Source organism: Amborella trichopoda, chromosome 2, assembly GCF_054954075.1.
Source record: "Amborella trichopoda isolate Santa Cruz 75 chromosome 2, AtrichopodaSantaCruz75HAP2 v2.0, whole genome shotgun sequence".
NCBI classification, from domain to species: Eukaryota; Viridiplantae; Streptophyta; class Magnoliopsida; order Amborellales; family Amborellaceae; genus Amborella; species Amborella trichopoda.
Window position 1 is genome coordinate 49726187 of NC_142337.1, and position 24699 is coordinate 49750885.

General features: G+C 38.3%; 1 protein-coding gene across 4 annotated transcripts in view; it reads right to left on the reverse strand.

Annotated features, from left to right (window-relative positions):
• Window positions 1–598: 598 nt before the first annotated feature.
• LOC18431631 (uncharacterized) overlaps window positions 599–24699 on the reverse strand; it is a 28192-nt gene continuing 4091 nt past the window's right edge. Inside the window, exons 2-12 of one of the 4 annotated variants that reach the window (XM_088858426.1) lie at window positions 23379–24142; window positions 23067–23241; window positions 22788–22976; window positions 22531–22639; window positions 22274–22332; window positions 22029–22191; window positions 21867–21934; window positions 13151–13550; window positions 10603–10641; window positions 8920–8988; window positions 599–789 (exon numbers count right to left, since the gene is read on the reverse strand). In XM_088858426.1, the coding sequence (XP_088714552.1) occupies window positions 728–789; window positions 8920–8988; window positions 10603–10641; window positions 13151–13550; window positions 21867–21934; window positions 22029–22191; window positions 22274–22332; window positions 22531–22639; window positions 22788–22925 (1107 nt within the window). In that variant the 5' untranslated portion in view covers window positions 22926–22976; window positions 23067–23241; window positions 23379–24142 and the 3' untranslated portion in view covers window positions 599–727. Of the gene's footprint in view, window positions 790–8919; window positions 8989–10578; window positions 10642–13150; window positions 13551–21866; window positions 21935–22028; window positions 22192–22273; window positions 22333–22530; window positions 22640–22787; window positions 22977–23066; window positions 23242–23378; window positions 24143–24699 lie in introns of all 4 variants that reach the window. The other 3 variants (XM_088858424.1, XM_088858423.1, XM_020665595.2) reach the window with 3 other exon arrangements.

The following is a 24699-nucleotide window of genomic DNA, read 5'->3' on the forward strand; positions in this document are numbered from 1 at the left end:
CATTTTTTATTGTGAACTCATTGGCTCAATGAAGCAGTTTCCTATATATATATATATATGTAAGTCTGCCCAACGCCTATAGGTAAAAATGAACAGTGAATTCGCCTGCCCTCATCACCGTCCAAAGTTCATCGCACGGTCATGATTGTCTAGTAGTGTTTCATTATTCTTTTTTTTTTCTACAAATCAGAATGATTTGAAATTTAGAACATGTGTACATCTTAATGAGACGCACCTAATAAAAATATAAAAAAAACAATCCGTGAAAACAAATTGACCAAAATGCCCCCAATACTTTTCATGGGTATTTTGGTCAATTTTTTTCATGTAAAATATTTTTTTGATATTTTTTGTAGATTCACTTATTTTTAATGAAAACTAGCTTTAAATTTCAAATCATTCCGATTTATAAAAAAAAAAATGAAAAATGAAACACTATCGAATATTTGTGTCCATGTGAGAAGGTAGGCAAAATCACTGTTCATTTTCGCCTATAGGCCTCTTGTAATAGCTTCTTTTTCTTTTTTTTTTCTCTCTATATATATATATATATATATATATAAGAATTTCTGAAATTTCTGAAAAGGTACAAACAAGATTGAACACTTGAACATGGACCGGCCATTTCACATATAGCTGCTATAACACAAGATTTGTAAAGTTTTGTGTCCTTATACAATAAGCCACAATCATATCAACATATTTTATATGAATGATGAAGGTGACTTCAGTAGCGGGGCCCTGGTGGTGTATATGGAGGAGGCCTTGGAGGTGTTCCATATGGGGAACCTGCAAAAAGAAAGAAAGCAGAAATGTTCTTGAACACCAGCAGTTATACCTAGCCACTCTCTTATTAAGTAAAAACTGAGAATTCCACAGATAAAATGCCATTAGTAAAAGAACTTATTCGTCCGGAAGACAAAATGCGACTTGCAAGAGAACCCCTAACTTGATAAGGAGCACCCCCTACTTAGTTAATTTATCTATTAAACGATGATACTTTCTTTCGCCCAATTGACAACATATATTTGTTAGGTGATATCATGTTATTGCTTTTGGGTAGGTCACAGCTTAGTTTGCACAAGCTTTGAACCAGTGTTCAAAAACTTGATCTTGAAGACTCACTTAATTCCTGCCAAAACTGTTTTTGACTCGCTACAGAAGAAGTTCATGGTAAGAGTCAAAAAGTATATAGTCACTAAATCAAAACCGACATTATTTTTTTCGTTTTTCTTTTTTTTTCAAATGTTAACTTGAGACTTTTGAGAATGAAAATCTAGCCATCACGTTTTCATAACCCTAGCCACCTTTTCTTTGAGCCTGGTCTTCCTAAATCAAACCCACAATCCCACTGCATTGGAAAATGGCATTTACAAGTTAGATTGGAACAGAAAATTATGTACAACCAAAAACTATAAAACTCGCCCAATGGACGAGGAGTTGAGCCACTGAGTTTTTCTGACGCAGAAACAAGTTTTTATACATTTAGTCCCAAAATTTGCATGTTTGTTATGGGACAAACTTCAAGGCTTGAAGCCTTGACCTCCCAAGTGGATTGTCTTGCTAGTGTAGACCAATGCCTACGGTAAAGAGAGGATCTCATGTTACATCCAATATGTATTGCTGTACCCTCAGCAAAAAAGCCACCATGTTTTTTCATTGTCGACATCATCATTGTCATATAAACCAGTTTTGTCCTAAAAGCAAATGCCCTAGCACCTTAGTGAAAATTTAGGTTATGCCCCAACCAAAAAGACTATCACAGTATCACTAACTTATTATACGGATAAAATTTACTAAAAAGGCATCTGCTTACATACCTGATATTGGTATACACTTAAAGTCTACCAGAAGATAGGATACCATATCCCTACCATATGGTTATGCTATTTAGAAACTTAAAATGAGCACTAAGTACAAATCTATTGATGTTATTTAAAAGATGGGGAGCTAGTGTACGTCCATTCTATTTATTAAAAGACACGTACTGTCAGCTTACTAGTGACTTAAATTACTTCAACCCCCTAGATTTTCTAAAAGGAAAATTCACGCAAATATCTCTTAATTAGCGGTATATAAAAAGCGTCCTCCATGTTTCACATTTTACCTTCATATCCTTTGTTTTGTATTTCATTGTTTTGTTTTTTTTTTCCTTAAAATACCCTCAGTTTGAAACTATTAGATCCGAACACTCATTGTAAGGAATTAAAGCGGTCTAGAACTAGTAACTCAGGACAGCTCATTGTAAGGAATCAAAACAGAGAGGAACTATTAGTTCCAAGCCACTCATTGTAAGGAATCAAAGTAGTCAGGGACTAATTGTTCTCGATTACTTTGATCCATTACAAAGATGGGTGAATCAAAGCGGTTCAAAACTATTTGTTCCAAACTGGTGACAAGAATTGCAGTGATCGAACCAGTACCAATAATTCTGAACCAGGGCATTTAGGGGAAAAAAAAAAAAACATGAGATAAGAGAATGAGCATAAAAAGTAAAATATAGGGGATTTTTTAAAATACTGCTAACTATAAGGGATATAATGCAAATTTTCAGTTCTACAAAACCAACAAAAGAACAATAAAAATAAAAACTTCTAAGATATATTAAAATGTAAATTTAAGTGTACTCTTAAGCTAATTCATCTCTTTCTCTCTCTCTCTCTCTCAATATAACCCAAAACATTGATGTACTTGTGACCTTTTTACTCTCTCTCTCTGTGATATATATAGGGAAATGATCTAATGCAACGGTTGTATCATAGTATAATGTAACCACACTTCTAGAAAGCCATGTTTGTGGTATTTGTATGACACTTATGATCCAAACTTTTGTACATGCACTCTCTTCATCTCAATAATCAATCTAACAAAAACCTAATTTGATCCTATAAATGGTCAAAATGAGTTCTCTCAAACAATGAATCTAGACCGTCCATTTGACGAATTTCAAGATCTAGGTCTTTATGAATTCAAAATCATTTTTTTCCATTTAAATATTATTAATCTAAGGATAATAAAGTCATCTAAAAAATTTGGACAAAGAAAAGATTATTCTAAGGCCTAGATCTAAGCATCTCACCAAATGGACAGCCCCTATGTTAATTGGGCTAAAAAAGTACTTTACGTTGTTTTTTCAAATTTTTCTTTTTTGTGATTGTTCATTAGAATGAAAAGAGTATATATTTTAAATTTTGGATCAAACAAATGGCCCTAACATGGTTTTTGAAAATTGTTGCATTATATTACTATTCAATCGTTGCATGAAATCACTCCCCATATATATATATATGTGTGTGTGTGTGTGGAAAATGATGCCATACGCAGTCTCGCGTACATAAAATTCATTCGCCGACGGTTCTGATTTCATTCCCAATCTCACTGTTAGACTCGCTCGATTTTGAATTAAAGGCTCTGATATGTTGTAGAGGGCCCGACAAAAACAGGATGGCAACTCTTTTGTCTCTTCCTCTCTCTCTCAACATCTCCCGCCCCAGCCTCTCTTCCATGGGTCCCACCCAAACTTTCTCTCTCCATTTTCCATGCAAACTCTCTCTCTCCTGCTAACTCTCACCCGTCCAAACTCTCCCTCTCCATCTTCCGCCCTCTCTCTCTCTCTCTCTCTCTCTTCAGAGAGGTTCTCTATCTCCCTCTCTACCGCTCTCTCTCGCTGCCCCTCTCTACCCCTCTCTCTCAATCTCCCTCTTTGCCCCTCACTCTCAATATCTCGCCACCTCGCTCTGCCCCTCTCTCTCAATCTTCCTCTTTGCAGCAAAAAAAAGTGTTGCTCCACTGTTTCAGAGACCTTAGCCTGTGGAGAGTTTAGGATAAACAGCAAGCACCCCAGGTGGAGATCATGTGGAGCATGAAGCATTAAAATGCGGACCTCCACACCTTGCTTTAGAGGGTTAAACAGTCAATCTAGAGACAGAGCTTGTCCTGTGTTACAGAGGCAAATGGACAACTCAATCCTTTTCTCGTTTCACAGAGATAGAGCTAGAGGAGGAGGTGAACCTACCCTGTTGTTTAGAGAGTAAATGCGAGCTCAAGGGTCCTGTATTAAAGAGACAAAGTGAGAACTTGATCAACTCTGTTTTAGAGAGAGAACGGGAGAGCTAACTCTCACTTGTTCTAGAGAGAGAAAATCAGACAAGGCAGGACAAAAAGTTCAATCGCCCCTTTTTCGAAATCAATAGAAGTTATTTTAAAGAGAGAAACATTGCTCCATTTATTAGAGAGAGATGGTTTGAGTGGCTGAGAGGGGTAGCAAGAGGATGAGAGATGGGCAGAGAGAGGCAGCAAGAGATTTTGAGATAGGCGGCAAAGAGGGGCAGCGAGAGAAAGAACCTGGCTGGGGAGAGGGAGAGAGAGAGAAAGAGGTGAAATACGGAGAGAGGGTATACCGTGAGATTGGGAACAAGACCGTCGGAGTATTAATTTCATATACACGAGGCTGTGTATGGCATCCTTTTCTTACATATATATATCATTATCATCATCATCATCATCATCATCATCATCATCATCATCGTCGTCAAAGCCTTTTCCCAACTAATTGGGGTCGGCTACACGAACTCTAGTCCGCCACTCTGCTCCATTACGGGTTATACCCTCAATAAAGCCATAAGTCCCCATCATCTTTTCTCACTACTTCCATCCATGTCCTTTTGGTTCAACCCCTTTCTCTTTTTGAGCTTTCCACTTGAACTAACTCACACTACCTAACAGGTGTTGTACTTGGTCCATGCCATATATAGCCAACCCATCTAAGTCTACTCACTCTCATCTTATCGTCTATTGATGCCAGACCTAAATTTTCCCGAATGCATTTACTTCAAATTCTATCACTTCTTATCTTGTCATTCATCCATATCAATAGCCTCATCTCCGCTACACTCATTCCATGGGTATAGTTTTTTGACCACCCAACATTCCGCCTCATAAAACAAAGTTGGTCTCACAGCTGTCCTATAGAACTTGCCATTCAGCTTCATTGGTATGTTGCGATCACATAAAATTCCGGTTGCACATCACTACTTCGCCCACTCAGTTCTTATTCTTTGTGCTACATCTTCCATAATTTCTCCATTTTTCTGGATTATCGGCCTAAGATATCAAAAGTACACGCTTTTTGGTATTTTCTTACCGTCAATCTTAACCACTTCTTCATTTCTATTCCTATTATTATTAAACTTGCATTCCATATACTTTGTCTTAGTCGGGCTAATTTGAAAACCTTTAGATTCTACGGCATCCCTCCAAAGTTCTAATTTTGTATTGACATCATTTCGGGTCTCATCGATTAAAACGATGTCATCTACAAACAATATGCACCACGCTACCGCATCTTGTAGGTGCCTAGTTAAGTCATCCATAACTAAGACAAAAAGGTATGGACTCAGTGCTGACCCCTAATGTAGACGTATTGTCACTGAAAACTCACTCAATCTCTTCACTAGTTATTCATACACTAGTTAGCGCCCCATCGTACATATCTCTCACTAAGTCGATGTAGTGTCTGGAGACTCCTTTCTCTTCCAACACCCGCCAAATCAAATTTGATACGTTATCATAAGCTTCTCTAGATCAATAGGCATCAATAATAATAATAATAATAATAATATATATATATATATATATATATAGGGTGCGGTTTGTATAGAGCCTAGGCTCTAAACAATCAAATTAGAGCCTACCTTCAAATAGTGGCGAGAAATATGGTTTCAATACTGGAAATTTTTGTGATAGCCTGAAAATATATTTTCATCTTTATTTATTAAGTTTAAAGCTTCAAAAATAGTGTAGGTCGACATATCTATGAAAACTTTAAAATCTTGAAAATTGACGGTCCAAAAATGTGTTACAAAATATATCATTTCCAAAACTTGAAATCCATTTTTTTTCTCTTGTCCATACATCTTGATGTTGAGATGATCAATTTGAGGATATTTGGATATCAAAACAACCTCTTCTAGTGAAATTTTTGTGATAGGCTCCAATTTGATTGTTTAGAGCCTCGGCTCTATATAAACTTTTCCCGTATATATATGTATATATATATATATATATATATATATATATATATATATAGTGTATGGCTCTTAATAGAGTAGAATGGCTGACTAGGATTTGTATAGCCGAACCTAATTAGTTGGGAAAAGGCTTTGACGACGATGATGATGTCACACACACACACAGAGTTCCTCCCCATGACTTTTTCTCCTTATGATTTTCCCATGATATGTCTCTAAGGAACTTGAAATTTGGAATGCCAAGACTACACATATTCTACCCTCAATCTCCATTTTTGAATACATTCAATTAAACATACTTCATCTCTAACCCCAACCAATTTATAAACATTTTGTAGAAGTGCAAGGAAAGTAGGACTATCCACTTTCCATCTCATGCATTTCAAAATACTTCAAATCTTACTTTAAATTGCCAATAGAATAGTTGAAAAGTCCAATTGTTTATCATGGCATAATTTAGTTAAAAAAATAAATAAAAATCATAACTAAAAATATATTAAAAATACAAAGACTCCATCTTATGCCTTCCAAAAAAATTGAAATAGCTTATTTTCAATTGGCATTAATTATTTTAAAAATAAATATTATTCGCAATTTAAAAGTTTGAAAAACTTGTCATACATTAGATGCTATAAAAAGGGTATTTTCGAGGAATATTTGAAAATTCCAATTGTTTATCAAGATAAAGTTTGTCAGAAGAATAAAATGCCAAAAAATCCATAATTTAAATGAAATATTAATAAAAGTTTAGGGGGGGAAAAAACTTAGATCGGATGTTAAAAAGTTGTAAGAATTATATTGAATGAGTTACAAATAAAAAACAACGTAAAAATACTATTTAATATTCTACTTTAATTAAGTATGCACCTAATTTCATGCTTGGAGCATCAGGAAATGCATATGTCATTGGCATGGCATGTGCGTGTGGGAGCTTTATCAACATTCACCACAGGTGGTAACATTCTTCGCCTTGGACGGAATTTATAGTGGTAACATTCTTAGCCAACCAAAAGTTTTTAGACATTAATTGACAATTAATTTTAGCTTAGTTATGTTTCAATAGAGGTTTCTTGGTAATTATGAAGGGTAAACATGGAAATAATTTAGAAACTAATGGTAAAAAATCAAGTCAACCCACAATTAATGTGCGGTTAATGGGGTAGTGAATGGGGTCTTGTTATGCCCAATGACTAAAATACCTTTGCACTGAAGTCAACTTTCAATGCAAAGGACGCTAGATAACTTTCAATACAAAGGACGGGTATTAATTGTCCATAAAATTAAGAAGGCTGAGCACGTTTATATGTGGCCAATGTTAACAAAAGTAATCGATAAATGACTACACCTACATGCAACATTTGGGGTCCAATGGACCCTAACTTTGAAAGATTGCTTATGACATATATACCATGTGTATACACATTATGATATTAATCATTTCTAACAGCCACTACATGCAATTACTATGTGTTAGACAATGGACAGTTATTTTACCCACCTATGGCACGTCTTTGGAAGTATCTGCACATATGGAATTTTCTCAAGGTCTCACATTTGGTCTTTGTCTCAAGTATTATTGATCTTTGTTTATCCTATCACCGTCACATTTTTCATATGACGTTGTGAACTTTATGACCAAACAGATAGGGGATTATTGAACATCATTAGCATTAAGATCAGGGGAAAGAGCCATTAGAGGGAGTGAGAAGATGTAGAATTATATAAAAAAAAGAAAAAAAGAAGAGAGCAAAAGAGTAACTACACCCCAAAGTCATGTTTTCAGGAATTCAACAAAGAAAAAGCAATGGGAAGACTTAAAGCGATTGATAACAAGTGAGTGCAAGAATTGAAGGAGAGGGGAAACGATTAGAATGGCAGAGAGCACAAGTGGGGGGAGGGCTAACCATATGTGCAGAAAGAAATATCGTGAATTTTATGGCCAAACAGACAGGATTATTGAAGATATGGTCAGCATTAAAATCAGGGGAAAGAGCCATGAGAGGGAACTAAGAGAGTGAGAAGATGCAGAACTAAAACATAAAACAGAGAGAGAGAGAGAGACAGAGAGAGAGAGAGAGAGAGAGAGAGGGGATTATTGAAGATATGGTTAGCATTAAAATCAGGGGATAGAGCCATGAGAGGGAACCAAGAGAGCGAGAAGATGCAGAATTAAAATGAGAGAGAGAGAGAGCAAAAGAGTAACTGCACCCCAAGGTCATGTTTTTAGAAATTGAAGAGAGAAATATCAATGGGAAGACTTTAGGAGATAGTTAACAAGAGAGTGCAAGAATTGAAGGAGAGGGAAAATGATCAGAAGGGCAGAGAGCGCAAGTTGGGGGAGGGATCACCAAGAATCTGGGATTTTTGTAAAGAGGGAGAGGGGAAATTATTAGAAGGGGACATTGCCAAGATGAGGAAGGGCTTGTAGCCATAGGCAGCAAGGACTTCATATTATAGAAGGTTTGCAGAGTAACTTGCATGCAATCCTCAGATTCTAAAAGGCCTGAAGTTTGTAGTTTGCAAATTTTGCGAGACCAGTAAGACCAGATTTTAAAAGGATTGAGAAAAATTTCTACTTAAGCTACTGGTCATGTAACGGGTGAGCAGGCAAGATGGGCACTTACTAAACAAATGGTTCTAAGAAGAAGGTACCCTACAAGATAAGTGGGTCGTGCATTTTGTCATTGTCCTTGACAAGTACACAAAACTGATCCCAGTCAAAATGATTTGTTATAGGCAAAGGCGCATTTATATCTAAAACAAAAATTTATTTGTGGGCTCTAGATTAAATCACAGTTCCAACATACAAGTAAATTAATTCATATAGAGGTTATTTCATCACTCTTGTGACTGGAAAATAAAAGTTTTGACTGAGTGTAAGCATTCTTACCAGAATAATGACTCATAGGGGGCATATTTTCATAAGAAGGCCTTGGAGGTGGAGTTCCATAAGGTGAACCTGCAAAAGAGTAAAATCAGTGACAATGAGAGTTTTCCTCTATATAATCAACATTGGAAAGAGGATAATGATCCTGCAGAAAATGACTGCACAGGTTATGTGTGCGAAAAATCCACAATAGTTGGACTGTATTCCACTTTAAGATGTAAGGGTACCTTACTAATTACGGTCAGATAACCTACATCTCAAGGTTGAATAGGCATCCAACAGTTATGAACCTTTTCCTACATCAGCTCCATCAGACAATTTTTCTACCCAAACATTTCCCTTGGAGAGAGAGAAATTAAAGGTATACTGCACAAGCCATGACAAACGGAGATGCATACAATTTGCAAAAGAAAGAAACAATAAGCCAAAAACTTAAGGTAGAAACAAAGATCATGGATGACGCATGTAAAATGGAACCTAAAAGTGAGGAAATTGCTTCCAGATCCCTTTGCTTCAGAATACAAGTACCACAAATGTGGCAAGATAAAACAGTGAACTATTTGGCCGCATTCAAAAATTCCCTATCTAACATGTGTGCAGACATCGCTGTGCACACACACAGATGCATTACACTCCTGAAAGGAAAAGATGCCACTGAGCTTGAACCATCCATTCTAATGGATCAACATCAGCCCAGCTTAAAAGGCAGAACTTGATATACAGTTAAACCTAATCATCTCCAGATCCCTAGATACACTCCCTCCCTCCTCTCTCATGTCTTCTATTGCGTGTAAGAATTTTTAGGGTATTAGAGTATCACATATGTTAGGGAGATCTCAGTATATAGTAGGTATTTGCATCATGCATTGTTTTGTAATCGTCCTACACATAGGGCAAAAAGTAACATCATTCAAAAATGATTGGCAACAGAGCCTATGGTATCTAGGTCCAAAACGAATGAATACTTTACAAAGATTACAATAATTTAATCAACACATCACACAGGACATATGAGAAATCACGTTGACTCATGAACAGTGGCACATTGACGCCGACAAGAGTGTCAGTGTCCATAAGTGTTGCAAGTTCTAATGCGTTGGCTTAAAAAGTCAGTATGGCTAAACATGTCCGTACATTTAATTTTTTATACATAAAATAATATATTTTATTGATATATAATGTTATTTTCCAATTTGTGAGAACTGCCAATGGAGAGGTAGTAGTGGTCACAGCATTGTGCTAAGTCCAAGGTGGTAGGACTTCGAATTTTGATGTGAGCATGTTTTAACTTTTAACAACTAACAAAATATTAGATCTATATATAATTTGATTTTTCTTTTTATTTAATCCATTCCATTGCTATCTGTGGGAATGGAACCACAACCATGCTATAGGATAAACAACTCCTCTAACGTGTAGAGCTAATGCAAATTTTATGAAATAAAAAGGGAGTCACTTTTATTTGAAGGGTCAACATCACACTCATAGTTGATGATGTCAACCAACACATAGTGTCACACGTTACGGCAGTGTCGTCAAGTGTCGACACATGTTTAAGTGTTGACATGCGACACCAGGTTCTATTCGAAGTATCGGGGTAACACTGCTTACAAATCATGAAACCAGTAAATAGCGATTTCAGTTAAGTGTCAGGAGACACACCAGAATAATGGCTCAGGGGCGTACTTTGGTATGAGGGCTTTGGAGGTGGAGTTCCATAAGAACCTGCAAGAGAGAAAAAAAAAAAAGACAAATATGTAGTAACAAAGATTTTCTTCCTTTACATTTGAAACTAAAAGAAAGTAAAATTCATTCATTTTGTCGAACAAAGAACAGGTATACAAAGACATATACAGTTGCAAGAGCACTGAAAATAGAAAAAAAAAACCAAGAAAGAAAGAGATGATCATGGAAGTGGCATGTACAAGACAATGTAAATGCAAGGGAAATGCTTCAAATTACTTTCTCAGATAACAAGTGCTACAGAACCAAGATTTCTAACAGTAACGGAAACTACCAGGGCTTTTGGTCCAAAATCAAAGAAACACCCTCTTAGACATAAGTATCGCCTCTTCAAGCCAAAACAAACAAATTTATGGCCCCAAGGGAAGCTGATGACCCATATGGATGACAGTAATGACAAGGCTAAACAATGGGCATGTTAGACCAGCAGTGACCATGATGACAATGATGAAGCACTGGAGACTACAATCAGCCTGGCAACATTAAGCATGTGTTGACTAATTACATCCAGGTAGGGCAATCAAATGGCCAGGCTCAAGCAGGGACAGGCCTCAGAACTGCATAGAGCCGGATCAGGCTCAAGCCTATTTTCAGGGACATAAATCGATGTATTTTGTGTGTGTGTGTGTGTGTGTGTTTGTGTGTGTGTGTGTGTGTGTGGATTTTCTATTGTTCATAAGGGTTAGAAACCAATAGGTGACATTTCGTAGTGGCTGTGAATGATGTATTTACCAAAACTGACCCTATTGTAATCCACCCCAATACAATATAAAAGGACCAGCAGTTTGGTAAAATTTAAAGAACCATGATTTTCTCCATCTCTCTCTCTCTCTCTCTCTCTCTCTCTCTCTCTCTCTCTCTCTCACACACACACACACACACACACACACGCACGCGCGCGCACATGCACACACACACAAAACCCCCAATAGTCACTTCCATCTATTGCAGAGTGCATCAACGGCACCAAAAGACCCATGAAAGCAAAGCCTCCTACACTCTCTCTCTACATCTAAAGCCCAATAATCAAATCCCTCCTCTCTCCATCTAAAGCCCCCCAGCCATCAACCCCATCTATGGTACAATGATATCAATAATACCCTCCAAAAACCCCAAGAAACCAAATCCTCCCCCTCACGACAAATACCCACAAAATTAAAGAAAGCCCTCTTTAAATGACCTCTCAATGACCCTCTCACTCTATTGGTTAGCTTCATTTAGCAATACACTGTAACAGTGGCAATCATTCGCATTAGCACTCAGTTATTACTTGCCTAGCCCCTTCTCCTCTCAAACTCGGCCCATTAACTTTCTTTCTCTAAATAGACAGATAATACAGCAAAGAACTTCCTTCCTTCTCTAAGAAAAAAGGAGGAGAGGGGGGGTTCGGGGCTACTCAGCCCTCCCTTCCTTCTTCACTAAAACAAGGCAGCTGGTGTTCCCTCTCTCTCTCTCTCTCTCTCTCTCTCTCTCTCTCTCTCTCTCTCTCTCTCAAAGTGGCTAAGCTCTACTTTCTTCTCTCCTTTTGCCGGTTTTCGAGTCCATTTTGCTTTGTTCTTTTTTCTTTTCTTCGTTTTCTCCCCTTTTTTTGAGGTTGGGGGCCTAGGTACGATGTTAAAGGGGATGACAAATCATGGAACTATAAGTGGAGATACAAGGGATAGCTTGACATCTGGTTTCAAGAACAGTTTTCCGCTTTTTTTTTTTTTTTTTTGTGGGGGTGGGATTAGGTTTAGGCCAACGTGCAATAATGAGGAGAATGAGGAATGGCAGAGCTGTAAGTGGAGATACTAGGGGCAAGAAAGTGAAGAAGTAGATTGGGGAGCCCGAAAGGTGAAGAAGATAGAGAATGGTAGGAGGCTTTGCTAGTCTTCTTTGCTGGTTTGGGAAAGGGGATTGTAAAAAGTGACAAAGGGAATGCGACAAGAGGAAGCGGAGAAGAAAGCATGCTATTCAGCAATGGCGGACAGGTTTTAGTGACTGTAAAGGCTTGAGTGAGAGAGTGCAGGTATGGAGAGAGAGAAGGGATGGTGAGTAGAGAGAGATGGATGCCAGTAGGGGGAAAGAGACAGAGTGTATAGATAGAGAAGATATGAGGTGGCTAGAGAGAGAGGAGATGATGGTGAGCAGAGAGGCAAAAACTGGCCACAAAATCGGGGGATTCAATTTCACTTTTAACTGCACAAAAATGTCCTTCAAAATTATATGCGAACTACCTTGGAAAGGGGTTTTAATTAAACATATAGATCATAACCACTTCTAAATGTCACCTATTATATTTTGATCCGTTTGACCAATAAGAAAACCCACAGACACAATGCATACCAATTGCATAGATCTATATTTCTAATATATTGTAGTCTTTTACTCAGAAATATTGCACGCATCCAATTTGTGACTCCAAGTTCTGACTCTAGGCTTTCAAATATTTATAAACATGCTTCCATACGAGAGGAAAGATGAAACAAAGGGAAGAGCAGGAAGTTAATACCTGAATATGAAGAGGGAGGACCTCCAAAACCACCATATGGCTTCTGATACCCAGTTTCCCTTGCATCCTGCAAGCTACATAGAAATAACCTAGGGTCTCCAGAATGACTTTGAGGACTTGTAGGAAAGGAACTAATGGGTCTCTCCAAGTCGGTACTAATTTGTGGATCATATCTACCATAGCTTCCATGAGGATTGTCCCTTCGGGGTGGACGGTTTAGATCAGACAACATGGGTCTGAACCCTCCAGGATAATCATCTGGTCGCCCATATGAATAAGCAGAACCTGATCTGAGCCCAATTTCTTGCGTTCCATAAGAATCAATCATGCCTGATTGGTAACCTGTAGGAGAAAAATCCGCACCTGAATTGGTTAGGAGAGCAGAAAATGCAGTTCCCACCTGAAACATCAAAAACACAAGCACGTTAACTTGGGACATGGTGAGAAGGGAGCTTTAGAAGAGTAGTTTCTAGTTAAGTTCGAAAACAGCAAGTTGAACTTATAAATGAAAATTGTTAAGACCCATTAGATGCAGAACGAAACACTATTCAACAATTTTTCTGAATAATCAACAAGATTATTTGTTCATAAATTGTGCCCATTGACAAAATTTAGTTGTTAAAATGGCTGAAAACAAAGAAGGCACAAAATCAGTTAGGGAACGTGAGAGAATTTCCTTGGACCCTTCTCTGGCAAGGGAATTAGAAAAAGAATTTGCATCCTGTAAATATGTCTAAATACATCCTGTCAGCACATCTCAACACTTCATTGAAGATGTTTACAAGTATCCATGGATGTTTTGATTATTTTGTAGCCAAAGCAATTATGTTCATGGAGTTCCCTTCGCTAACCACAGATCACCATTATAGCAGTATTTGCCTGATGCCTGTAAGCAGAGCTTTGACCTCTGCTTCATTCGACTCAGCAGCCAGCAGGACCTGAGTAAATTAAAATGAACTTCTTAATTCATACGTTCAGATCAAGTTCAAATGAAGACCCATTCTTCATTCGACTCAGAACCCAATTTCTTGCATGCCCGTAAGCAGAGCGTTAAAAGATTCTACTGTTTCTTCTCCCCATAAAGGCTACAGAATTGCATCAATAAGAAGGCTCCATAAGATCAAAATCCTTTTTGAGTGGCATCGGCATGGTAAACCACTATAGCAGCGGGCCTTCTACTGACACGGGCCAAATCCATGAGAAGCCAAAGTTCGAGGAAGAAAGACAAAATTTCTGTTGCCATACCATAATGTAACAGCATGTGGCTAACACTTCCTTCTCAGTCTTTGTGCATAATGCACAGAATTGGAATTTGGATTCCCCTATGCTGGAGGTGTTCACCATTGAGGCCAGCCCCAGGAACACCAGAGCACTAGTAGGGCTGGAATTGAACAGACCCTCTATGAGATTCCCTACACTAGGATCCTGTCAAAAAAAATGTAATAGAGAAGATGCCTTACTATCTGTGAAGCTCATTTTCTGTGTTTTAAGGTATGCAGACTGATTGTAAACAGTCGATCAACAATAAATATTCCTCATCTCATGACTTCTCAGTTTTCATCTAAACTTGGGGCACCCAGTGTCTGGTTGTTCCTTTTGGTGAGCATTCAGAAACAAAGGCGCTAAGAGTCATTAGCACCAGCAGCCAAGGAACTCAAACGATCCCCCAAAGTATTTGGTCTGGACCATAAATCTTTCAAGAAGCAAACATTGTTAACCTCACCCAAGCTAAATCTCGTGAGTTTGGAGAATTTGTCCTGACATAAAATTTCCGTATCACAGCATTTTAACGTACCATTCATTTGTAGACCATAATTGAGTTCAATAATTTGCTTCCATAACTGGTTCTCTCTATGTGAACCTCCACAGCCATTTCCCAAGGAGGCCCATATTAAATTCCTTCAATTCTAGTATTCCAAGTCCACCTGCTTTCGTTTGTGTGCATACAGATTCCCATCTAGTCAGGTGGAGCTTGTGAGGTTTGGAAGAAGATCTCCATAGGAAATCTTTAAAGCCACTCGATCTTGTCAAGAATGGATATTGGCATATTAAAAAGTGACAGCACACTGAGGGGTCCGAAATAGTAGATTTGATTAGTGTGATTCTTCCCCCCCAAGAGACATGTAGCTGTGGTTCCAACTCGCAAGTTTCTAATCGAATGTCTCAACCATCCTGTCCCATAAAACTTTTCTGAGTTTGCCGATGTACAGGTGCAACCCAAGATATTTATTTGACAGGGTATCCATACCAATTCTCTATGCTAAGCCTAAGATCACCTCTCTGCCTATACCCAAAGTTTTGGTTTCTGCATATTACTCAAAGCCCTTACCTCAAAAAAATAAAAAATAAAAAAATAAAAATAAAGCCCACCCAACGCAGTTCAAAAACAACCATACTGCATCTTTCCTGTTGAATTGTCAGTTCATGGAATATCAGCCAGTCATCAGCATACTATAGGTGGGGAATAATAGACTCCCCAGGAATTCCCTAAAACCCTTGCAGTATATTTTGTTCGTATACATTCCTTCAAGTTTTAGTGAAAATCTCTGCAAATATTGCAAACAAAAAGGAGAACAGGGAATCATCTTGTCGAATACTTTGAGATCAAAGGTTTTGTCATCGATGTGGATTGCTCTGATCCATCAATTTTTTCCAAACCCCATGGTCACTTAGTTTTGATAGGATACTCCTATCCATTGATCACAAGCCTCCTCTAAGTCTACCCAACATATTATGCTCATTCTTTTTCGCTTTGTGTCTTCCGTGTATGAATTCAAGAACTAGTAGAGCTCCATCCAAGATCTATCTCCCCCCACACAACAACAAAAATAAAGAAAAAAACTCGGCCACGAGCAAATGTTGGAGATATGATACTGCCTGGCACCTTCTCCAATCTAGTTGCTAAGATTTTTTCAATGAGCTTGCAAAGAGCTGTTGATGAGGTTTATGGGTCTGAAGTTATTAATATCTTGAGCCCCATCAAATTTTGGAATTAGATTGATAAATGTCGGATTCCTTCCCCTATGTATGGCTTCTCCAAAATAGGATTCAGCAACCAGCTGACCCGCTTCATCTCACATAGATCCCAAAAATCTTGAAAAAATGCCATAGGGAATCTGTATTGTCCTTATCACTTGTCAATGCAAACACCGCATTTTTCTCTCTTCCAGTTCAAAGCAAGGCTTCCTGTGTTCCTGAGATCCAATTGAAACCCACACCATCTGACTTAGGTCTCCATAGCCTTCTAGAGGAGAATAGGTCCTTGAAGAAGCTACTATTGCTTGCTCAACCTCATTCAACTCCTTCATAAAATTTGCATTAGACTGAAATACAGTGGATGGAGTTATTTCACCTTCAACTACTTGTTGTTTCATGTAAGAACTCCATGTTCAGGTCGCCTTCTTTTTTCTATTTTCCTTACGTTTGTAACCAAAATATTTTCTCTTCTTTTAGGAGTAATTGATATTCGGCAATGCTCTAATTTTAATGGCTTGTTTCTCTTCAACTCAGATCCTGTTTTCTTCTAGCAAATCAACCTCTCAGATTTCCATATGTAATTCATTCATCCTTCTTGGATTCAATATAGCCAAAAGCTTTGATGATCCGAGGCTTTGAACTCGTCTTTCATCATCTTTGGAAATAGCTTGAGGCATGCCCACCCCGTAACAGAAAAAAGACCACCCCTCTTGAATCAACTTGGGAAGGCTTTTTCTTCCAACCACATGAGATCAAAATGGAATGGCTTGGGGCCTCCAATGGTCGAAGCAGTGTTCAGCAAAATAGGAATATGGTCATTGGCTGGGGTAAGGCTCTTGATCAAGGGATATTGAGTTTCCAACTCATTAAATACCAAGAACCTCTAGTATGGGTTTTTGACAATTGTTCAATCATGCAAAATGTGCCCCATTACGAGGGAAGTCGATGAATCCACCCTTCTGTGCCAGCGGTAATTTGTCCCCAAAGGTTCTATAAGAATAACAGAGTGACACTTGCCCAGACATCAAGCGAGCATTAAATCCACAACGTATCTAGTTCCACCCATAAAGATAGGTCTATTGGGTCCATATACAGCTGTAAAGGGTAAAAAGCCATATGAAGTCGCTGGATGACCTCTGACGATGGTGGAAATAGTAAAATTTGTACCAAGTAAATCTTCTTGTACTAAGCTACAATGGTCCCCAGTGACCCATATCCCTGCTGAGGCACCAACAGCCCCTCAATACCATCCAATATTCCAGTAAATGGGTCCTCCGCTCCAGACTGATCTAATCTTGCCTAAACTAGGCTTCTTTTTTCTTTCAATAATAACCAACACATCAGGGTCATCATAACTTTGGGCAAGTTTTTGAATGACCCTTATTTTGGAAGAGGTATGTGATCCTCTTAAATTCCAAGATAGAAGTTTAATTGCAAAACTTGGTTATGTCTATTGCATGCCAAAGCTGTCGAAACTCAGGCACGCCAAAGCTGAAACTCAGGCACGAGCTTGGGTTTTCAATCTATCATAGTTAATTTCAAACACCATTTTCTTCCACTCCCTCTTGCCTCTTTATCATCTTTTCATATTCTTGCTCTCATTGTTGTTTTGCCTGAAAATATCGATAGTGTCATCCAAGCTGGCATCGTATGAAAGGCCTAACATAGCTGGTATCTGATCCTGAGATCTGCAATTCTTTCTTCCAGCAGCTGGGTATTAAATCCCCCAGACATAATGCAAAGTCTGATTGAATGAAAAACTGTTGTTTGCCTGAATACGTCGATTAGTGTCATCCAAGCTGGCATCATATGCAAGGCCCATGGGCCCTAACCCTGGTATCTGATCCTCAGACCTGGCAATTCTTTCTTCCAGCAGCTCAGTATTAAATCCCGCAGACATAATGCAAAGTCTGATTCTATGGAGTCATCTGCTTCGTAAAAGCTGGCCCATCTGCTGGATTTGAATGAGGAGGGATAAAGGGGTGAAGGCGTTACATTTTGGATCCTAGGGATGGTGCAGTTTAACACACAGGTTGGTGGGCCAAAGTTTCTAGAGGATTAAGTACTACTCGAGTATGTAGGAGGGGTTGCCAGTTTTGCTGCATAGGAGATTGATTAATCTTTACCTGGAACTGTGGTCGCCTAGTGTTCTAGTCTGATCAAGCATTATGTAGCCCATTTCGACCGTGCACCACATGGTATTCAATTTTCAACAATTGGGGAGGGATAACTATAACAACTAATAGAACTATCTGTGGAGGATAAATATAACAACTTATGGAACTATCTGTGAATTCAATTTTCTCCAATCTGATGTATTATCATTTTTTGGCGGCTTGATGTTTTCCAAAGTCGAAGAGCCACTGATTGTGGTTCTTGCAAGGGGGACCGAGCCATTGCTGTGATTGAAGGTTGGGGCTTTTTTGGTCATTTGGCAGAAGCCCGTGTCTTGGTTGGTTTGTCTTCTTAATCTACTGAAACGAGAGAGTATATTGATCAGGGTACAGGATTGTTTTCAGTTCGGAACAGTTTGGGAGCTTGGCAGAAAGATGGAAGGTGAAAGGTCTGATACTGGTTTTGGTTTTAGTGATACGATATAAGGGCATTGGATGAGGCTAGTCTATCAGGTATGATTTGGGCACTAATGCATAAGTTTTTATCCGTGTCCTGTTGAGGTGTTTCGGCGGGATTGGCTAGGGTTTATTTGCCATCCAGTCTTTCGTTGAGTAGGCTGAGATAGGGTTTAATGGATGCTGGAATCCATACCATACTATTTGATCCACAAGCTTTATTTGCCATCTATTTGTTAATCAGTGTGCCTTGTTGTGAAAAGATCCATGAATCTGGGTCATCAATCAAATTAGTTAGGGCCTCAAAAGCATTTAATATTGAAAATTTTGAGATTGAAAATTTCGTCCATTGAGCAGCTACAAGAAATTGCAGAGGATCCAGATGTTTCCTAGAGCCTGCAAGAAATTTGTGTGAAGAACGCCATACATCAGTTGCCCAAACAGCAATAACCCTAAGGTCTGATCAATGGGTGTAAATCGTCCAATCAGAGCTGATCTACGAGTGTTTCACATTCCCCATACATGGAATGATCGACTAAAATGGTGATAACCCAACTTTCAGGAAGCTATCACCCCTTTTTTGGTTAATCTCGTTCCAATCTCCTCCTAGGTTGTTCGTCAAAAGAAAATAAAGGGCCTGGTTCATTTTGGTTATGAGTCTGGAGATTTTAGTAGGCTGGCCTTGTTTTAGGGTTTTTAAAGTTAACTTGATGTTGATGAAAGGTCCAGTCATGGGCTATATTGGGGGCCAGGCCAGGCCAGGTCCTCTGGTCATGGACTAGAATATAGTTCAGGCAGCGGAACCCATTGGTTAGTCTATAATAAAGGGCCTAGACCCTAAAGTACTGGTTTGTTGAGTATTCATGGGCTTCTCTTGGTTTAAATCTGAGACTGGGGCATTGGTAAGGTCTTTTGTGGTTTTCAATAGGCACGAGGTACAATGTACAAGATATGAGATTCTTGTTTATTGGACATTCATGGATCTTTCTAGGTTAAAAGATGGTTTCCAAGCTGAGAGATTCGTATGAGGTGAATTCCACGAAGTATAAGGTATCACAATAGAGTAGCATAAACTTGGTATTTTCCGGGCCATGGCTTCCATGGTGATACCCACTTCTCATGGTAACCAGCTCTCTTGTTTATCATCAATTAGCAGTATGATGGAATGGCACGAATGCACAATAGAGATCACATTGGACAATGAAATTGGCCTTGTAGAGAAAATGGTTAGGTGAGAAATCGCTGTAAGTAAAGCAACTATCAGAGCATTTTTACTAAAACAAAAGATATATTAATTTTGTTTCTCCTAAACCATATCAACTGATAATCAGAATCCTTTGCAGGACTCACATTGGACAATGGAATTGGTCTCCTAGAGAATATAGTTAGATAAGAAATAGCGGGAAAGTAAAGCAATTTTATTTTATTTTTTAAAATATTGGGAAGTAAAGCAACTGTCACACCATTCTGATTAGAAAGAAAGATAGATCAATTTCGTTTCTGCTAAACCATATTAACTGAGGATATCAGAATCCTTTGCAGGACTTTTTTTTAACAATCTCTAAGTACACAATATCTCTAAAATCATTCATAAAAAAGCAATTATCGATAAGATAGCTTCTCTTCCAGAAGCATTGGGCACAGGGAGCAAGCATTTACTTATTGTTAGCCTCTTAGTTTCCATTTCTTCAAGAAAGTTGTTAACATCAAATTAAACATATGTGAAATGTAGCAGGAACTTCCATCATGTGAGGAAATCCATTGCATTTGCATTTTAAAAAGTTGTATTCCAACTCACCAAAGAAATAGATATCTCCATTTCTAAATCCACCTGATATAAAGAAAGCATAAACCTTCTGCTTTGAGTTAAGATCATATTCTCAGCACGAATAGAACTACAACCAAGTGGAAATAATTTTGAACCAAGTGAAGAAGTTATGTTGGTGAAAGATCAGACAACACATTATGTGCCCCACTTCAGGGTATTAGAACCTTGGAGTCATGATGAACTTCAAAACGATTGCAGAACACAGAAAGATGGCAAAGGCAAAGGTAAAAACCCCCTCCTGACTGTGCCCACAAATGTCCCTCCCACTTAAGTAACTTTCTACAATTCCATTATCTTTCAATGTATCTATGCACCTGCTAATCATAAGACAATGCAAGCCAGCAACTAGATTTTTGTGTACACAAATGCAGCATGTAAGAGAATAGAGCTCCAAGAGAGCATATACCATAAAACGGATGGCATGGCAGTCAGTATGATTTGGATGTCATTGAACCTAAGGATAAAGTATGCAGTTGTAAGAGAACCTTAGGTGTACTGCAATATGCCAAAAAGCAACAGTACCATCGGAAATGTTCTTGAAGTAGAATGCGGACCTAAGTCATGCAAACTAAAAAATATATCAAAGGGGAAGAGAAAGCTGCAGAAGAAAAGAGGAGGGCGTGGGGGACATTGGGCGAGGCAAGGGGAAGTGGGAAGTTAGAATAAGATTAGAACAGAATATTAGAGTGGACCTATTTAACTTTATATTCTATATATACAAGAACATCCGAGGTATACCAGCATGTCCATCTGGCGGTCAACCACGTTGCTCGCAGAGGGGGCTGCTGACGGACACACCATATTGGGTAGTCTCACCATACCCCTGTTGCTGACGAAGGTTACACCCACTAGCTTCGCACAACTCACCTCCACCTCAACACCTACTTACCTGCCTTTCCTTGCCCTTGGTGTTACCATACCGTTTTTGTACCCATGGGAATGCATAGCCCTAGACTTCCAATTCATGTATCAAGCACCCGACATGTAGATTTCCCCCATCTTTTTATTTTACCATGCATCTATTATCATTATAATAAAAGCACCCCATTCAAAAATAATAATAATAATCAACAAGACCTTCAAATATCAATCACCAACTAGTACAAACAGGTCCATGAGTGAATAACCAGATGAATAACATATTCCATAAGTGCTGCACAAGACTGGAACAATCAACTCAACATACAACCTAACAGTATCAGAATTTTTAAGATCACTAGCACCTCATTAACATGGAAGCAAACTTAAATTCTAGTTACATAAAGTAAGTAATGAATGCAAGTCACGTGAATTTGAATTTCTAGTTGGAACCCGCAAAAAAAAGTTCCAAATTTTCAATTACCTGTTGGGGGCTCCGAAATTCACTTGCATATGAGAGAGGTGAATGAAAATTTTGCCTCTGACCAGTTCCTGAAACACAGGCCATCTGCATAAGAGAATTATCTGTGTAGATAAAAGGACTACTTGACATCACAGGAAACAAACCATGCAAACAGAAAGACACCTGTTACAGATCCCATAAAAGAACTGTGTGACTGGATTGAACTTTCATGAGAATAAGGAGATATGTTGCTCTTTGCCAGTGAATTGGCATTGTAACGCACTTCACGCTTCATTTCGTCCAAAATTCTTTGAGCATCTCCTCTATTCAGTTCCGAAAATATAACCTTCAGAATGGATAAACTTGTTATCATAAAATTATAGCAAGCAAAACAATCATGTTAACACATTAAAACCCAACAAGATTACCTCATCAAAGAACTCATCTGAACCAGGCATGTCGTTGCTCATGGGTAAAACATAGTTAGCTGAAACAAATCTAGAGTTAGCAACATCTTAAACAATCCAATAGACCAATAATTATCTGAAATAAGAAAAAAAAGTAAAAGAGAACACAAATAAGAACTAATAAAGAAACTGGATAGTAGATTTCCATATCAAGAAGTAACATGAAAAAAAATTAACCATCAAAAATAATTAATAGTACCATTCTGTAAGGGATGTACCTAACATGTCGTTCACTGCATCCGCAGGCACTTCCTTCCCCATTTCTTTGAATCGTTTGTCAGCACGGAACTTTAGCTCATCTGCTGTAGGGAATACAATAACTGCAATCTGGTTCCAAGAAATTAAGAAAAAGTAGTCCACTCTATGATATGTCATTGCTTAGTACTGTAACGATAAAGGAAATTTAAAAATGACAAGTAACAAAAGAATAAAAAAGGGTCTGGGATAAGGTAGATAATCGAATTTCCAGAACTACCTTCCGATAGTTCATGAAAGCTTTCAGTTTACGTTTACGAGCACTCTTGTAGACATTTGTTTGATCAAGAATGTAATTGCGAGGCGTCTTAGCAGCCCTGGCCAACACTGTATTGAATATTCCAGTTGCTTGATCCATCAAGCGTTCAAAACGCTCCCCATAATTTTGTTTACGCAGTAACCCTGGTACCTGAAGAAAGCACGCATCATCCATGATATGACACAAAAGAGAAAATTCAAAATCGCAATAATACACAATGGGAAATTATCAAATCAGTACCTGGAACACCTGAATATAGAAGTTGTCCAGAAATTCGGAATCTCCTAGTAGTGACTGGAGTAGCCATTCATTTCTGATGACAATTATACCGTGAGGATATTTTAGTAAATACCTGAAGGTAGAAATAAAATGGCCGTTCCATCCACTGTTTGCAGATTCAAAGCATCTGGAACACCTACATGATTCATACAGGTATTATCGGAAGTGCTTTGATATTTTTTTCATTTTCCTTCCGCAATAAGTTAGCAATTAACAAAATATAAGACAAAGACCCTGGTTAGCCTCAAAGGCAATCAAAATGGAATCACATGCCTTCATTTGATCCAGTGCCAGATTTGTACCGAGGACAACATAACGTTTCTCAGGATGTTTCTTGACCCATTTTTCTGCCCATGTAGTTTTTCCAGAAGCAGGTAAACCCACCATCATCAATACCTCACAATCCTTGGGATTAGAGAAAACAGGACCCATTATTGCATTACCATCCTGAAGTGCCAAATCCCAAGGCTTGTAACCTTCTTCAGGGACCAGTCCATCTTCAATACTGAACTGCAATTGAACAACAACATTCTTCAACAAAACATGAGGAAACAATGCTGATCCCCAAGCTATCCTTCTCAATGAAGACATAATAACACCCAGACCCTTAGGACCAGCATCAAACAGCCTGGCAATACCCAACCATTTTCCATTCATCGAAAAACCAACTGAAGCTAATGGTTTGCTCTCTAGATCCACAGCACATACAACTGTATCACCAACACCAAACTTCTTACCAAAATCTATAAACTTTCCAGCAGTTGAAAATTTTCCTGTACCACCAAACCCAAAACTGTGACCACTTTCTCCAAGATTCCCCACTTCGTCATCCCCTCTTGAAATTCCAACACGGGCTACATGTTGCTGATCAGTGGACGTATCTTGCATCTCAACTGGCTGCTCCGAAATGATTTTGCATCCAAAGCAGTATCTCCCCCGAGTTATTCCAACATTGGCACGAGCACCAGACCAACAGTATGCAAAACCTTGTTCATGAAGTGCATGACCTTGAAGACCATCACCTTCTACACTAAAATCTGCTACAAGATAAAATCAAGAATTAGTTGCAACACACACCCCTTCAAACGAAAGGATACTATAATTAAGTCTTTTACTGGTGGGTCCCTCTTGATCACTGTGCAATTGCAAGAGTTGGTGATAATTCCAATGGGCCATGAGTAAATCATAGTAGGAATACAGTAAACCCTACCCTACTCTGGACCCCTTCAATCACAGGAATGAATAAAACACACACACACAAAAAAAAAAAGTTAAATAAATTATAGAATAAAAATTCCCAGGAAACAAAACTATAAGTACTAATATCATAAATTAAGGGGAAAAAAATCAGTGGTAAGCAAGTAAAAACCAGTGCATAACATAACACGAAAAGAAGTTCATGAGAACAATAATGTTTTGCTCTAAAGTCATTCCATTAGCATATTTTTCTTTGCAGTTATGATAATCATCTGCTTAGTAGGAAGAAACTAACAAGTGTAGACAGCAAAACTGCAGCTATAGAATCAGGTTTCAAAGGAAATGGGAGAAAATCATACAACCAAGAAAGCAAGAACACAATAAAGAAATTAAAACC